This window comes from Mus caroli, unplaced genomic scaffold, assembly GCF_978045245.1.
Source record: "Mus caroli unplaced genomic scaffold, Mus_caroli_1 scaffold_4, whole genome shotgun sequence".
Taxonomy (NCBI): Eukaryota; Metazoa; Chordata; class Mammalia; order Rodentia; family Muridae; genus Mus; species Mus caroli.
The window spans coordinates 31,758,927-31,776,506 of record NW_028227259.1 but is presented as its reverse complement, the minus strand read 5'-3'; the positions used below and the strand labels follow the sequence as shown (position 1 = coordinate 31,776,506).

Sequence of the window (17,580 nt, the reverse complement as noted above, 5' to 3'; positions counted from 1 at the left end):
AAATATTCTATAGATATGTTAAATCCATTTGGTTCATAACTTCTGTTAATATCACTGTGTCTTTGTTTAGTTTCTGTTAGCATGACCTGTCCAGTGCTGAAAGTGGAGTGTTGAAGTTTCCCACTATTATTGTGTGACATGCAATGTGTGCTTTGAGCTTTAGTAAAGTTTCTTTTATGAATATGGGTGCCCTTGCATTTGGAGCATAGATGTTCATAATTGAGAGGTTTTTTTGGTAGATATTTCCTTTGATAAGTATGAAGTATCCTTCCTTATCCTTTTTGATAACTTTTATTTGGAAGTCGATTTTATTTGATATTAGAATGCCTACTCCAGCTTGTTTCTTCAGACCGTTTGCTTGGAAAATTGTTTTCCAGCCCTTTACTCTGAGGTAATGTGACACTGAGGTGTGTTTCCTGTAGGCAGCAAAATGCTGGGTCCTGTTTACATATCCAGTCTGTTAGTCCATGTCTTTTTATTGGGGAATTGAATCTGTTGATGTTAAGAGATATTAAGGAATAGTGATTGTTGCTTCCTGCTGTTTTTTGATGTTATTTTTATGTTTGTGTGGCTATCTTCTTTAGGGTTTGTTGAAAGATTATTTTCTTGCTTTTCCTAGGGAGTAGTTTCCCTCCTTGTGTTGGCATTTTCTATCTATTATCCCTTGTAGTGCTGTATTTGTGGAAAGATATTGTGTAAAGTTGGCTTTGTCATGGAATACTTTGGTTTCTCCATCTATGGTAATTGAGAGTTTAGCTTGGAATAGTAGCCTGGGCTGGCATTTGTGTTCTCTTAGGGTCTGTATGACATCTACCCAGGATCTTCTAGCTTTCATAGTGTCTGGTGAGAACTCTGGTGTAATTCTGATAGGTCTGCCTTTATATGTTACTTGACTTTTTTCCTTTACTGCATTTGATATTCTTTCTTTGTTTTGTGCATTTGGTGTTTTGACTTTTATGTGACGGGAGGAATTTGTTTTCTGGTCCAATCTATTTGGACTTTTGTAGGCTTCTTGTATGTTCATGGGCATTTCTTTCTTTAGGTTAGGGATGTTGTCTTCTATAATTCTGTTGAAGATATTTTCTGGCCCTTTAAGTTGGGAATCTTTGCTCTCTTCTATATCTATTATCCTTAGGTTTGGTCTTCTCATTGAGTCCTGGATTTCCTGGATATTTTGGGTTAGGAACTTTTTGCATTTTGCATTTTCTTTGACTGTTGTGTCAACATTTTTATGGTATCTTCTGCACTTGAGATTCTTCTATCTCTTGTATTCTGTTAGTGATGCATCTATGACTTCTGATCTTTTTCCTAGGTTTTCTATCTCCATGGTTGTCTCACTTGTTATTTCTCTATTGCTTCTATTTCCATTTTTAGATCTTGGATGATTTTGTTCAATTCCTTCACCTGTTTGGTTGTGTTTTCCTGTAATTCTTTAAGGGATTTTTTGTGTTTTGTCTTTAAGGGCTTCTAGCTGTTTACCTGTGTTCTCCTGTATTTCTTTAAGGGAGTTATTTATGTCCTTCTTAAAGTCCTCTATCATCATCATGAGATGTGATTTTAAATCAAATTCTTGCTTTTCCAGTGTGTTGGGGTATCCAGGGCTTGCTGTGGTTCTGTGGTTCTGATGATGCCAAGTAACCTTGGTTTCTGTTGCTTATGTTCTTTCCCTTACCTCTCACCATCTGGTTATCTCCAGTGTTAGCTGGTCTTGCTGTCTCTGCCTGTGGCTTGTCCGTCCTGCAAGGCTGTGTATCAGTACTCCTGGGAAACCAGTTCTCTCTGGCAGGAATTTGGGTATGGAGAGCTGTGGCACAGGGTCAGCTCCTGGGTGCAGAGGGAAACCTGAAGGATCCTGTCCCTAGCTGTTCTTGGTTCTTTTGTCTGGTGGCTCTGGGCAGGTCCCTCTTGGGCCAGGAATTTGAGCAGAAGTGGTGGTCTTACCTGTATTCACAAATATGTCCACACTCCTGGGAGACCAGCTCTATCCCTGCAGTATTTGGATATGGAGCTTTGTGGCATAGAATCAGCTCTGGGCGCTGTGGCACAGGATTAGCTCCGGATGCAGACAGTAACTGGAAGGATCTTGTCCCAGGCTGTTCCTCAGTTACTTTGTCCTGAGATCTCCAGGCAGGTCCCTCTGAGCAGAAGTAGTGATTTTACCTGTACTCAAGGTGTGTCTGCACTTCTGGGAGACCAACTTTCTCCTGGGAGTATTTGGGTATCACCAATGAATTCTTAACTGATAGAGATTAAACTTGAAATAAGATTTAGCTAGATGATGATTTCAGTGAAACACATGCACATTCATGGTAAGTAAAACTCCAAAATGAATAAAAATGTAAAAGTTCTCAAAATATAATTTAGGAAAATGGTCATTATGAAATGATAAAATGTATGCTGTACATTACTTATACATAACAGTCCTAGAGGCACAATAAGGGAGACCCTCAGCAGTCAAATACATATCCACAATGAACACCATTCCTTACCAGCAGAGAAAGCCTAACCTGGCACATGGTGTCTGAGGGTTCATCTGTTTCAGAATTTAAAGAGATCAAGCAGAAAGAAGAGGAAGATACTGTACATAGATCATTGTAGAAGTAAGCAGAAAGTAGGAATGGAAGAAATCCACATGAGAAACAGGAGATGTGATCTGTTGCATTTAGGAAAATGTATATTTAAGTAGCTCATCACTTTGACAAAAATTCGACCATTGGTGATACCCAGTGCTAATGATGATAAATAAATAGGAGTTTTCAAAAGCTATTGATAGTAGTTAGGCTTATTATAATTTGAATTACTATGGTACATAAGATCATTTGGGGAATGTAAACTTAGAAAGTTCCTAAACCTGTAATGGCCCCCACTAATCTGAAGTTTGGAAATCTGTTTTACAGAAATAATAGAAGCAAATGAATTGGATATGTTAATATACACTAGAATATTGACAAATGAAGTAATAATTCTGAGTTAGGTTGTAGTAATCCAGATTGTGGTTTGCACACTCAGCTGTTAGGAAATATTTATTGACAGGCAACAGCAAACAGCTAATGTGCCTGGTTTGATATTAGTATAAAAATTTGCATGAGAGAGAAAATCCATATGTGAGACAGAAGTCAAATATGAATTTGAAGAAAGCTATGGAAGCACCCGTCACATTGGTAATAATTGTCATCCCAGGGAGGCAAAATGGAGAGTGGAAGGTTTTGACTCCTTGTACTTGGTATGGTAAGCACATGAAAACAAGAGTAATATAGCAGAGCAAGTCAGGGAAGGCATCTTCCTAAGAAACATGGTTTTCAGTTATCAAGAGCATGAATGCTCTAGAGCAGTGGTCTTTAACCTTCCTAATGCTGTCACCCTTTAATACACCCTCGTGATATGGTGACCCCAACCACTTTATAACTGTAATTTAAGTGTTATGAATTGTGATATAAATATCTGATATACAAGATACCTAATATGCAAACCCTATGAAAGAGCCATTTAACCCCCGCTGGGGTTGTGACCCACAGGTTGAGAACCACTGCTCTAAATAGTGTGTTTTTACATAACTCACAACAGTGTCTGTTCCTCCCAGCCATCAGTGAGTACCAAATGTTTTGTATATTAACTAATGCTCTGCCTGTTCTCCAAGCTCTCCACTGTTACACTTAATGCTTTTGCTTTAATAGGGCTATCTTCATCGGTGGAGTACAATGTAATGGAATTGGAGCAAGAACTTGAGAATGTAAAGATCCTTAAGACAAAATTAGGTATTGTACTTTTTTCTTGGTTTATTTGTTGGTTTTAGTTATTAAGATTGTAAAATAGTCCTAAAATATTTGAAAATTTTGTGTTAAAAACTTACTGTGTTCAGAGTCCTTGTCTTCCTTTTGGGAGAGGTTAAGTGTATATTTCTAAAATTACTTTTAAGGCTTATTTATTTTTTTATGTATATGAATATTTTGCCTGAATGTCTGTGTATTCCCTAGAACTGGAGTACCAATGGTGGGGAACCACCTTGCAGTATGTGGGGAATGAACCCGAGTCTTCTGCAAGAGGAGCAAATGCTCTAAGCCACTGAGGCTCCAGCCCCTCCAGCCCCTCCAGCCCCTAAAGTTACTTTTCAAATATACTAATATTCAAAGATGATGTGTTTTTGGCTCTTGACTTGAGTAGATTTTTCCTGTATGTGGGTACACACATGCCACATGCACAGTGGATGTGCAGGTCAGAAAACAACCTGTAGTCAAAGGTTCTTTTCTTACATCATGTGGGCTTCCAGGTTTGGACATAAGTTGTCAGACTGGTGGCAGGGACCCTTAGTCACACAGAGTCTTGTTAGCTCCACTTGCATTGTTTTTGAGAAAAAAAATATGTAAACAACTCCCCTGTCAATGTGCTTTTATTTATTTATTTTTTATTGTTTTATTAGATGTTTTCTTCATTTACATTGAAAATGTCCCCTTTCCTCATTTCCCCTCCAAAAAGCCCCCTATCCCAACCCCCCCCCCCCCCTTGCTCACTAGCCCACCCACTCCCTGTCCTGGCATCCCCTACACTGGGGCATCGAGCCTTCACAAGACCAAGGGCCTCTCTTCTCATTGATGTCAATGCGATTTTAAAAAATGTGCTTCTAAGATTTTTTGTTTTTAACAACTGATATAAGGTAGTTTGATTATGACATGCCTTAAGGTGGTTTTCTTGGTCTTTAGTTCATCAAGTTTCATGGATGTAGGAATTACACTTGTCATATATCTTAGAGAGATTTTGCTTTTATTTCTCCACATATTTTTATTTTCTACTTGTGTTACCCTTGTGAGGAACTTCAGTTATTTGCAGATTGGCTGTAGCTCCAGGCTGATGCTGTTTTATACTCCTTTCTCTCTGTGTTTGGCTTTGGGTTTCTGTTGCTATGTTTCAATCGTCTCAACCTTTTTTTTCTGTAGGTCTGATCTGGAATTCCATGCTTGTGCCATTATACCAGACTTTCTCATGTGGATTCTGGTGATCAAACTGCTGTATTTTGGTCTCAGAGACTGGGTTTTCTGTTTTGCTTGGGCCAATTATCATCATGCTGCTAATTGACATTGCTAAATCTGTTTCCTTTACCTTTGTGGGGGGAAAATAATATAGTTATGAGAGCACTCTGAGTGTGTGTGCTCACATACATGTGCATTTGTATGCCAGAGGTTAATGGCAGGTTTCTTCTTTTATTGCTTTCCACTTTGTTTTTTGAGACTTTTTGTTTGTTTATTTGTTTGTTTGTTTGTTCATTGAATTTGTAGCTCACTGCTTAGCCAGCAGTCCTCAGAGATGTTTCTTTCTCTGCCTTCCCAGCCCTGGAATTCCATGCTTGTGCCATTATACCAGACTTTCTCATGTGGATTCTGGTGATCAAACTCAGGTTTTCATGCTTGAACCGCAGGTATTTTGCCAACTGAGCCATTTCTCCACCTCTCTGAGAGCTGTGCTGGTTGTCTAGTGTCAATGTGACACAAGCTAGAACAGTAGTTCTCAACTTAGCTAGTACAGTTCCTCATATTGTAATGACCCCCCCAACCATAAAATTATTTTTGTTGCTACTTCATAACTGATGCTACTGTTATCAATCTTAATGTAAATACCGACGTTTTCCAGTGGTTTTAGGAGACCCCAGTGAAAGGGTCATTCAACCCATAAAACGCTCTACGTTCACAGGTTGAGAACCACAGAGCTAGAGTCATTTCAAAACAGAGAACCTCAGTTGAAAAAAAATTCTCCCACTAAATTATGTTGTTGTTGTTGTTGTTGTTGTTGTTGTTGTTGTTGTTAATAATTGGTGTGGGAGGGCCCGGCCCATTTTGGGTGTAACCACCCTTGGAGAGGTGGTCCTGAGTTGTGTAAGAAATGAGGCTGAACTTGCCATTAGGAGCAAGCTAGTAAGCAACATTCCTCTGTAGCCTCTGCTTCATTTCCTGATTCCACACTCCTGTCCTGAGTTACTGTCCTGACTTCTCTTTATGACAATGGACTACAATTGTAGGCTGAAATAAATCCCCTTTCTCCCTATGTTACTTTTGGTCATGGTGTATGTCACAGCAATACACACCCTAACAAAGACAAGAATACTTCTAATATCTTTGCCTATGAATTCTGACATCTCTGTTAGCTCCTGATAAGTTTCAAATTATTGGTTTTGTTTTATAGTATTGTTTTAATTGTGTGCTTCTTTGCATGCTTGGCATTTTTTGGTGGGAAAATAGGGATTTTGGGATTCTGGTGTTTTTTGCATCCCTGAGAGGAAGAAACTATGGTTTGGAATGCTGACAACTGATTCAGTAACCTAGAATCTCAGTAGGTTGGATCAGAGCACTGGTGCTCCGGGGCACCTGCAACCATCATGTGTCATCTCTCCTTGTGGCCCATGCAACTGTGGGGAACTATTCCCGCATGTTTGTCTTCAGCCATGAATTGTTTCGTGTTGCCGTTGAATATCTAAGGTGACCCTTGGCAGATTTTTGTGTTCTTTCTTTGTCCTGAAGTCTCATCTCTGAAGACTTACTAGTTGTTTTTCTCAGACTCACATTTCATGCTTTCAGGATGAGAATGAGCAGAACTTTTCTTAGTTCCCTCTCTCAGCAGCATGGCCTGGAAACTCGCAAGATGATAAGCTGGGTCATTTAGGTTCATACTGTTCTCTGTCCCCAAAGGCCATTGTATTTCCCTTGACCAGAAGTTCAGGGTCCTGAGCATTGTGTGTGTGTGTGTGCATGTGCGTGTGCATGGACACACACACACATGCCTACTTGCTTGCATTTTTCTCTTTTCTTTCTTTTGTGGCTGTGGCTTGATAATTTCATTATTTGAAACATTGTTGGTCATTATCTTAACAATTTTTATCTGTCTCATTTTCTTTAATTTCTTCAGATTCCAGTTAAACACACACTAGACTTTCCCCATTCTTCTATTACCTTTCTGTACCCTAACCTCTAATGCTGTCTTCTAGTTTGTTTCCCACTTTAATATCTCCCAGTTGTGCCATAGCTGTTGTTTAAGTTTTTGTTGAATTCTTTAGTCACCGTATCTCTCAGCTCTGGGATTTCATCTGGCTATTTTCATTGGTTCAGATTTCTTTGTCAGTTTGCTGTTTTGTCACTTATTTAGTTGACTGTCAATCAAGGCCTTTTTCTCCTAAGTCTGTGTGTGTACTAAGAGAGGGTCTGTCCCTGTTGTCTCTTTTTCCTCTTTGCCTCCTGGTAATGTTTGACTTCTGGATATTTCTTACACAAAACTGTAGAAACTGTAAGACACTTTCTTCTTTTGGGTTGCCTCTTAGAATGGCCATGTCTGTCTGTCTGTCTGTATTCCTAGGGGATACATTGGTCCTGATGGAAAACCTGGGTGTTTTGACTGCTTCCTAGTGAACTCTTGGCTGGGTTTGGCAGCATTGCTGAACTCCAAGCCTCTCAGCTACATCTCCATTCCTTTTTGTAGCTTTTCTATTACTGAGGCCTTAAGGAGGAAGGAATCATCATAGCAGGCCTACTTCTTTATCTGTTTCTTATTTCTGAGATTCTGCCCTCTCAATTTCTAGCTGCTTTGGTAGCTCCAAGCTCTGTGCTTTGTCTTCTTGCCTCTGTTAGGTTTCCTGAGAGTTTTGCCTCAGCATTGCTGCTTTTGCCTCTTTTACAAAAATAAAGGGGAACCATCCTGTGTTTGTGTGTGTATGTGTGCATACATATCTCCTTGACTATATGTGTGCCACATGTGTGCAGATGCCCCCAGAACCCCGGGGAGCTGGAGTTACAGGTAGTAGTGAGCCACCCAATGTTTGCTAACAACCAAATCCAGGTCCTCTGGATGAGGAGCGGGTGCTCTTACGGCTGAGCCACTCCAGGCCCTTGCCATTGTCTCTTGACTTCCACTTGATTTCTCAGACTTTAGAGCCCATGCCAGCTCCATATTGAAAAATGCCTTGCTGGGAAAGGATGCTCACAGGAAGGGTTCTCCTCTGTCACATCACACAATGTCAGCCTTTCCTTATCTATTGCTTTCCTTATCTTGTTGCTCTAATACATCTGGAGACTGTTTTGAAGTTAATTTGAAGTTCCCCAGTGTGGAAGAAAAATTAAACTTCTATGATTCTTCCTATCATGGGGAAGGTGTGGCACACAGTGGTTTATTTTAGCTTGAAGGTAACGTTCCTTTATAGTCTTTGGAAAACAAAGTGTTCATTCAGCCTTGGGACCTGAAACTAGAAGGAATTATTATTCACACTTCTTTATATACTCAAATATCTGCCTATATCAGTATATACATGTGTATCAAGTGCACATATTCTTATCCTAAAAGTGAGCTATTCATTAATGATATATTTCTTTAAAAGCAAAATTGCCTTTGCCGAGCTGAAATTTAAGCCTCATGGGATTGAGCTTTTAATGTAGTAAGCTGGTTTTAAGGGGATTTTTATAGTTTGTAGAAGATAATTAAAAACAGTTTATCTTATAATCTACGTTTTTCAGAAAGTAAAAAATAATGTTTACTAGTTGAAATATAATCAGGTATATAAAAATATGAACCTGGAAAGAATTTTTGGAAATTGCTGAAATTTTTATTTTATTTTCTTTCTAATAGAGAGGAGGAAAAAGGCTTCAGCTTGGGAGAGAAATTTGGTGTATCCTGCTGTTATGGTTCTCCTTCTTATTGAAACAGTAAGAAGCTATTTGAGAGCTTGAGTACAGTGTATTGTCTTTTGTGTTTCCCTTAGCCAAGCTGTTTCCAGGAAACTGTGTTTCTGTTAACAGAATCAAAATCCGCCTGTTTCTCAATTTGTAAAAATTGAGCAGAGCAAAAATGGAAATGAATGACAATTAGATAAGCCGTCATAAGTCGTCAAGGTTTAACTTCCTCATGCAGCAGGAACTTCAAGTTGACTTCAGAATTAGGAAAACACAAACCACGGCTGCTGCTCCCAAGTCTTCCGGAGTGGCATTGCTTTCTAAGATGGGCTGTGGTACAACTCACTGCAGCACGGTCTGGGACGCTATGGCTCTCTCAACTGACATGTCTACATATTGTTATCTTCTATCATGAGCCTTGAAATTACAATTTACAGAATACTTGGAATTTGTCTTGGAGTTCTTATATATACTGTGTAGAGTATATATACTCATTACAGGACTTCCCCCATTCTGAAAGACACATGTTATGTGTGTTGTCAAAAGCAGTGTTTGAAACTGAGACCTGACAGTACCATTTCTGTTGCAGTCCATTTCAGTCCTCCTGGTGGCGTGCAATATTCTTTGCCTGCTCGTTGATGAGACTGCAATGCCAAAGGGAACAAGGGTAAAGTTAAATGCATTCCAAAGTCTTTCTTCTAAATGTGTGTCTGAATATTTTGTGTAAGCTCATGGAAACATCTTTCTGGATGCAAGCATTTCAAGTCCACGAATTTCTCTGAATAAAAAGCTTTTACAAACATGTTCATAAGTATATATATATATATATATATATATATATATATATATATATACACACACACACACACATATATATATGTGTGTGTGTATATGTATGTATGTATATATATATGCATCTATATACATACACATATAATTTTATATATAAATATAAAATATCTTATATATATGATAGATATGTATTTGTGTGTGTGTGTTCGTGTGTGTGTGTGCACGTGTATGTGTGCTTTTGTTTCTAGGGCATTTCTTTCAAGTATCTGGGTTATTTATAGACTTCTGTGTCAGACTTGATGTTGATTTTTACTGAAATTTTTATTTGTAGTTCTTGAAAGAAAATGCATGATGTATAAAAGATAGATCAGCTAGACCTCACAAACTTATACGTTGGAAAAATTTTTATGAGAAGTATCAAACATTTAAAATGCACTTAAACTGTGTGGTTATTAGAGGATAGTCTAGATAAACTTTTTTCATGAGTTGATTTTTATCTGGTTTAAAGATTGATGATTCTACTGTTTGTGGCACATGCATACAATCCTAGCACCTAAAGGACTGAATGGTGTGAGTTTGAGTTTAAGATCAGCCTGGGCTACATGTTAAGACTGTCTCAAAAATAATCCCAGACAAAAAATACTGATACTATTATTAGAGTCTGGCAGTTACCCTATTTTACCTATATGTTATGTTAGGAAGATGTTCATCACTAAATACTTATACTTGACTTACAGTCTTTTGTCTGCAATGCTCTTGCCTCAACCTCCTATGTGCTGAGGTTACAGGTTTGTACCACCATATCTACCTTGCAACACTTCCCAGGTGCCTATAAAGTTTGGAAACACCCCTCTTCTGCTGTTGGTGCACAGGTGCACACACATACATGTACATACTCATGTGCATGTGTAAACACATGCTTTGGGACAGGATTACATGTCATTCAGCCTGGCCTCAGACTCCTTAGGGACCCAAGGATTACCTTGAGCCTCTGATCCTCCTGCTTCTGCCTCCTAAGTACCAGAAATCCAGGTGTGGGCCACCAAACGTAGCGGCTTTCCAGTCTTCATAGTAGTGACATTAAAAACCTCCTGACTTACTCTGTCATGTTTCTCTCTAAGGCAGATGTTGTCAGTCTCTGTCTTAATTCCTTTCCTTCTACCTGAGATGAAGATACCCTGCTTTGAATTTCTTCAGCCATTTTTGTGACTTTCATAAGCAGCAGCATGTGTGAGCTCCTCCACCTTTCTCACCTTGTTTCCCTCGCTCTCACTGGAGGCCTTGTGCACAGGCTGCTGCTTCTTCTGCAGTCCTGGCTTTGCCTTTTTCCTTTATTGTAGTCCCAGATGAGGAAGCTGCTCCTGTGACTGAGGCTGACTCTCACTGCACTGTAATGTAGCAGAAGAGCAGGGTGTATTCTGTGCCATCCCCTCAGTGCACAGTACAGTGACTTGTACTTCTAGGCTCTCTGTATGCTTGTCTAAATATGTGAGCACCTCTTCATCTTCCTGTCATTGCTTTTGATACAGTGAATATTCCAGAACATTTTTTTTTTTTTCCCGTCTTGCCAGTATCCCTTTGTAGGGAGGAAAGCAGGACCTTTTCCTTACCCAGCACAGGGTTCATGATGGAGGTCCTAGTAGCAAAAGACAGATTAATGAGAGAAAAGTGGATGAAATTATTTAATATAAAATTTATGAAAGCTTAGCTTCCATTTGTTGAGAAGAGTGGTGGGCATTCTGGGTCATGACGGTGTGGTGCACTGCTCTTGAACCCTATACTCCACTGCTTCTGGATCCTGCCTATAGAGAGAGGGAGTCTCAGCCCCTTAAAAAGGGTGCTAATTTGGGATTAAATTAAGTTGAATTTGAACCTGAGCACTTACCCCTGGGTAAGTCTCATGTGCTCACTCTGCTCATGTCTGGAACTACTGCCATGGGTTAGTCTTTCCCCTTTGTGTCCAGGTTAGAGTGTGTCTATCATGTGTGCGATATTAGCTATTTTGTTAGGGCGATGATGTTTTGCTTTATCTCTGCTGTTGTAATTTAAGACAACTAGGGGAATGGTGATGTGTATTTAGAGATTATCCTTTAATCTCTAGCAGTAAGCTTTGAAAATGTTGTTCCTACTTTAGTGGACTGATGTTTGCTGTCAGTTATCAGTATCTGAATTGTTCTATTTTGCCTAAGTAAAGGTAGGTCTCCAGATTAGATAATATTTATTAAAATGTATGTATTACTTTCTGTTTTTTTAAAATTACTTTTTTTTTTTTTAAAAAAAGTGCTACTAGTCACACTTTTGTAACTGAATTATCAAGGAAAATTTGGGAAAAGGAAATTGGATATATTGCTTTATTTGTAAATATAGCTTAAATTGGCAAGGTTTATAGTATAATTTTTATATGTTGCTTCTGCATTAATTATATATTATTATATTAAAAAAACAAAAACAAAAACCTCCCCAGTGAGCAGTACCTTACTTGGGCAGCAAAGTAGAACTAGCTAGGTAGTTGGGACACAGGTGAGCTGTCCCTCAGGGTATGATCTTGGGAGAGCTAGCCCTGCCCCAGCATGTGAGAGCTGGCCTGGAGGGCATGAGAGCTTGAGAGCAAGTGAGCTGGCCCAGTCCCCTTGCCAGTTGCAGAACTCAAGAAAGTGGGTCTTGCCCCTTGCTTTGGCAGTACTGGAGAGCTGTAAACTGACCAACTTAGCTACCACCCAGGCCCCGATCCATTGCTTTGAGTTAGCCTATCCCAATATCTACTTTGTCTATGAACTGTTGGAACACACGAAGGGGCCAGTATTGCAGGTCCTAAGCTGCAGGATCTCTATGACACAGGGCAACAGCAAGATATCTGAGAGGAGTCCTAGTAAGCATCCAGTATTGAAAGTATAGCAGAAGCCAGAGACCTCAAACTAGACCAATGCCTCATTGCAACAAACATTTGCATGAAAAGCTCTTTGGGCAAAAGGGTATACTGTGTGACATACCATAGCACACCTCAGCTTCCATAGTGAGATTTTTTTTTTCCCCATAGTGAGATTTTTTGGGGGAGGTTTGGGGAGATGAGAAGGATAGTGAGGCATGCTGGAAAATTTACAAATAATCAGTAAAAAGTTAAAAAAAAAAAAAAGAGAAGGAAAAGAAAATGTAAAAAAAAAAAAGAAAACTCCCTGGAAAATTCAAGGTATTTTTCTCAGATAGCAGATCGTTCCATTTTATAGCAGTCATCATAATGATATCATTTTGGCAAATGTCTTAAAAGTACATTTGAGGCAAACCAGGTTATATTTGAACCTGCTAAAATCAATAACATGCTGTTGAGTTTGTGAAGAAGTCAGTTAGCCTTTGGAGGATTCATACTATCTTAAGGTGTTAAATGTGTAATGGCATCACTGAATTCTGAGGCGTGTCTTCCTTGCAGGGCCCCGGCATAGGAAGTGCCTCTCTTTCCACTTTTGGCTTTGTGGGAGCTGCACTTGAAATCATTCTGATTTTGTATCCTTTCTTCAACTGAATGTTATGTCTGTTAACAAGTTTTCTGTCTAGATTCTGGGACAATAGTAATTTACTAAAACACTTGTCTGGAAAGAAAAACAATGCGGTCCTCTGCAAGCCTCAGTGGCTGTTTGTTTTGGTTTGTTTTTCCTATGGGCTTTAGACTTTGGGAAGTGTGCATTCTCTTGGAGAGTTTTTCCTTCATTCTCACAGCTATCTCATGGTGTCTTCTGTTGTTGGTTTCTATAGCCTCAGATTTTTTGGAAACTTTACACCCAAGAAGGATGACACAACTATGACAAAGGTAAGGTAAAGTCTTAGATGCCATGGCTTTTCTTTTGCTTCCAAGACAAACAAGTGCTTTAGTTAGTAAGCACCCTGAATAGCTCATCTTGGCTGATAGGTATTTGTAAGTAGTAGACACACAAAGGAAGGTTTTCAGAATGCTGAGTGAGTGGGAGAGGATGTGCTCTGTGTAATTTGGACTGCATCCATTCACTTGTAAATGCATAGAACCACAGCACTTGGTAACTAGCTGTGGAAGTCTCCTGAAAGAAAGAACCCTTTTTCTTCTTAAAGAAAACATATTGCTAATGAGTAACTTGGGCTGTGTTAACTGTACTTCAGGAGCTTGTTTGAAATCTGAAGAGCTTAGTTGCTACAAGTGTTAGAGACAAAGTATTTCAATTCTGAATAATTAAAGTGAGAAGGAATAGCTCTGTTCAGAGACAGTGTGATGTGAGGCTAATTTGATACAGTGTTGTCACTGGCACCATAGCAATAAAGCCTGTTATATTACATAATAAATGGATCTTTGTAAAATAATTTCACCGGCTGCCTAAGGGGAATGGCTAAAAGCTGCTGGCCTTTCCCATTTTTATTATATAGTCTGTATTTACATCCCACAAGTGTGTGTGTGTGCACACACACACACACACACTGAACCCCATCTATAATATATATTACATACATCGAAATTTATGTATCCATCCACCCAGATGTATCATACTTAAAGGTTTCCTTCATTTTGTTTTGTTTTGTTTTGTTTTGTTTTTCGAGACAGGGTTTCTCTGTGTAGCTCTGGCTGTCCTGGAACTCACTCTGTAGAGCAGGCTGGCCTCGAACTCAGAAATCCACCTGCCTCTGCCTTCCGAGTGTTGGGATTAAAGGCATGCGTCACCACTGCCCGGCATACTAAAGGTTTCTTAAAGTTAGCTAAGTAGCCAGTGTCCAGTTGAGGTGGTTATACGTACTAATGAATGTTTTCAATGTCTCTTATTGGAGGAGAATCAGTAACTAGAAGATACATTGCAAATGAATTACTAGATTTAGATGTTTTTGTTTCTAGTGTTTTCAAATCCCAGAATTGATGGTTATAATGGTTATATAGGTCAGAGTAGATGTTATATAAGAACTTGACAGCAATTAGCCTTTAAGATTTAGTCAGAAGTCCAAAGGTATTATTTTTTTAATTTCATAGGCAACGCTTTCAAATTACCAACTATATTAAAATAATATAAAATGTATATGATTTATGTATTCTATGGCTATATGCTTGCACCTATACTCTGTATTTTGTGGAATTCATAAACATAACTTTAAAAGGAAAGGCTTATTATGTTTAAATTCTACTCTGATAGTGTTGTTAAGAAGTTGCCAGGTGCTCCGGGTATCTGGTCTGCACTGTCCTTCCAAGAGTGCTGTGAGGGTGCTTTGCCTCCTGCGCTTTCCTTGCACACCATCCTTTCTTTCCACAGATCATTGGGAATTGTGTGTCAATCTTAGTTTTGAGCTCTGCTTTGCCTGTGATGTCCAGAACACTGGGTAAGTTTGACTGAGCAATGCTCATTAAAGTCCATGGTTTTATAGATAACTTTTTAAAATCTCTTTAACTTTTTTGCTTTGTAAATTCTTTTTTTTAAATCACCTTTAAAATATATTATATTATTCTATAGTTCATTTGTGTATAGGGACATACCAAAGCAAACAAAGACCTTTTTTTTTTAAAGCACTTAAAACATTCCTTTCCCAAACAATAGACTTTTTTTTCTTACTTCATTCATAAGTTGGGCTTTTGAATCTTCTAGTGAGGAAACTGTGACTTTAAAAAAACACTTTAGTGCCTAGAAAATATTAAAAAAATTTCATGTATGAATGTATTTCCAAATGTATAGTGTAATGTGTGCTTTTAAAAAATAGAAACTTGTAAACTTGTTTTAAGCTGTTTTGAGCTCATGAAAATAGAGCTGAGCATGGTGTTGTGCAGTCCCTGGGAGCATACACCACAGGGCAGTTTTTAGTCCTGTCATCTCTGCTTGCCTGCCAATCATCATATTTCCTTAAATTATCAATGTACAGGCAGGGTTTACTGTCTTTTAAAAGTAAAAGAGAATTCTATTTTGTCACTGAAATAGTTGACTCATAAGTCAGTCATTTGTTCTTTATAATGCACTGTTCTAGACTGTGTTCTTGGCTAAATATTATTTCAGACAGATGTTTCTTTTAGGCAGTTCCACATAATTCTCTAGACTTATGTTTTAACTTTGTAAATTAATGTTAGAAAATGACCAGGCAGAGTATATCTGTGAACTCTGTCCCTGGCTTCATTGGCAGTGTAGGCCAGGGGCTTGCTCTGCTCCAAAACTGCCTCCTCAGGGTTCATGCCGTCAGTGTTGCAGCTGTGTCAGAAAGTGGGAGCTTTGTAGTAGTCTTGTATGCTTTAATAAACAGTAGAATTAAAGTATAAGTGTAAAAGAACTTCTCTTCCACAGGCTATTTATTTAGTGAGTATGTCTCTTTCATGTTTGATTGGTAGGACGCATCTGCTTATGGTGAGCTAATACTGAAACATGAAACACGCACATTAGTGCCACCATTTGAAGCTAAATGCTACATCTGTTAGGACAGTCCAGCAGATACTGGGAGTGATCAGCCACCTTTCCATTTTGAACCTTTGAAAATCTTATTTATTGTGCTTTGTTATTTAAAAGTAATTGATAATCATGAATGTATTTCGATTTTGAGGGAGAAAATCACCTGCTGAGTATAGGCTTACTACAAACAAAACAAATTAATGGCAAAATTTACTTTTTGAAGCCTGACAAATTAAATTCCTGAGTAGTTTGCCATAGAGATAAATAAAAAGAAAAAAAAAAAAAAACAACGATGGAACAATTAAAATGCAGCTGAGAAGCTCTTGGACCCAGCTGTCCAAACAGGATTAGTGGAGTGTGCTGCGGTACAGTGAGTCATGTGGCGCTGTGGAAGACAGCGGTATGCACTGCAGTACGTGTTATGCCCAGTGGCACTGAATAGATGAAAAGAGTAAATACGTTAAACAGATTCATGGAGGCTTTCTGCAGTACTAAAACAGCAAAGTTCTAGACTAGAGATAAAGCCTTATTTTAGTATTATGGGAAATGCAAACTAGAGAGTTACTTTGTAATCTGCTAATGCTTTAGGATTGAGTCTTTGATTTTAAGAAGGTGAGATACTGATGAGTGTGCCCCTGCTGAAGAGCAGGATTGTGATGCACCAGCTGAAAAGCTTGCGAACAGAATAAAGGACGCATTAACCACATCCCTAGCTGTGAAAATTTCTCTCTCTCCTCAGCTCTCACAAGGAGATCTGACCTCAACTTGATCTCCTTTGCTCCTGTGAGATCAGTCCACAGCATCTGTCATTAGGAGAAATGGGCACACAGCAGAACAGAATATAGGACCTGACATCTGAGTGATGTTTGCTGAAGAGGAGAATTTCAATTATGAATTTAAAGTACACTGATTCCAGAATACCATAGTGAATTTGATGATACAGTTGTTTAAGAAAATGAAAATGTCCAATAGCTGTTTTCTTTTAAAAATCTTCAGCTGCTATTGTTGATGAAGTCTATAGCTCAAGGTTTAAGTGCATGATGTGACTAACATGACCATTGAAGCATTACTCTCAGATAGCTTACTACATTTGAATGGGGGAGATGGATTCATTGAAAAATGTTCACTAAATAACTTAATAAGCTTATCGCTCGCTACAAAGAAGTTGTGAGGGTTATTTTGAACAGGCATTTTAAGTCAATGAAATGAATGTAGTTTATTGTATGTAGTAAATGTAAGATTTTTTGCATTCCGCCCTTTAAAACCTGTAAGAGCATTGTTGTGCCTCCGTGAGCTGACACATTGTTTTGGTGTGTGGTCAGACTTTGGTTGTAAAGAATCCCTATTTTGGCATAGTGGATGCTCTTATTTTAAGTAATAGATCACTGTTTAATCCATGCCAAGTATAATGAGAGGAGATGGTTGCAACAGGTTGGAATCAGAGCAGCCAATCAGTGCCCTGCAGATCTGTGTTTTGAAAAACATCTCATAGACTGACAGTGTGCTGGTCACGTCTTGACTGGGAAGACAAGTGAGGGGTTTTCATCACTCTTCATCTGAAGCCCCAGAGAGGCTTTCCTTCAAGTTCAGGCAACAGTTTTTGAAATATGTTTGCTAGTTACGTTTTAAAATTATTTTTATCTTAGAAACCATTTCTGTACTTTATAACTAACTAGTTATGCAAGGCCAAAATGCTGACTTACAAAAGTATGATACTAAAACAAATGTAGTCTTTCAGATCAGCTTGTATGTAGTTTAGGTATCTCCATTTATTT

General features: G+C 38.6%; 1 protein-coding gene across 5 annotated transcripts in view; it reads left to right on the top strand.

The window, feature by feature from the left end:
- Positions 1-17,580, top strand: part of Lmbr1 (limb development membrane protein 1) — a 145,913-nt gene that overhangs the window by 111,893 nt on the left and 16,440 nt on the right. For all 5 annotated transcript variants that reach the window (XM_021162298.3, XM_085836554.1, XM_021162300.3 and 2 more), the window contains 6 exons: positions 3,675-3,755; positions 8,599-8,675; positions 9,232-9,309; positions 12,859-12,932; positions 13,146-13,236; positions 14,690-14,756. In XM_021162298.3, the coding sequence (XP_021017957.1) occupies positions 3,675-3,755; positions 8,599-8,675; positions 9,232-9,309; positions 12,859-12,932; positions 13,146-13,236; positions 14,690-14,756 (468 nt within the window). The remainder of the gene's footprint in view (positions 1-3,674; positions 3,756-8,598; positions 8,676-9,231; positions 9,310-12,858; positions 12,933-13,145; positions 13,237-14,689; positions 14,757-17,580) is intronic.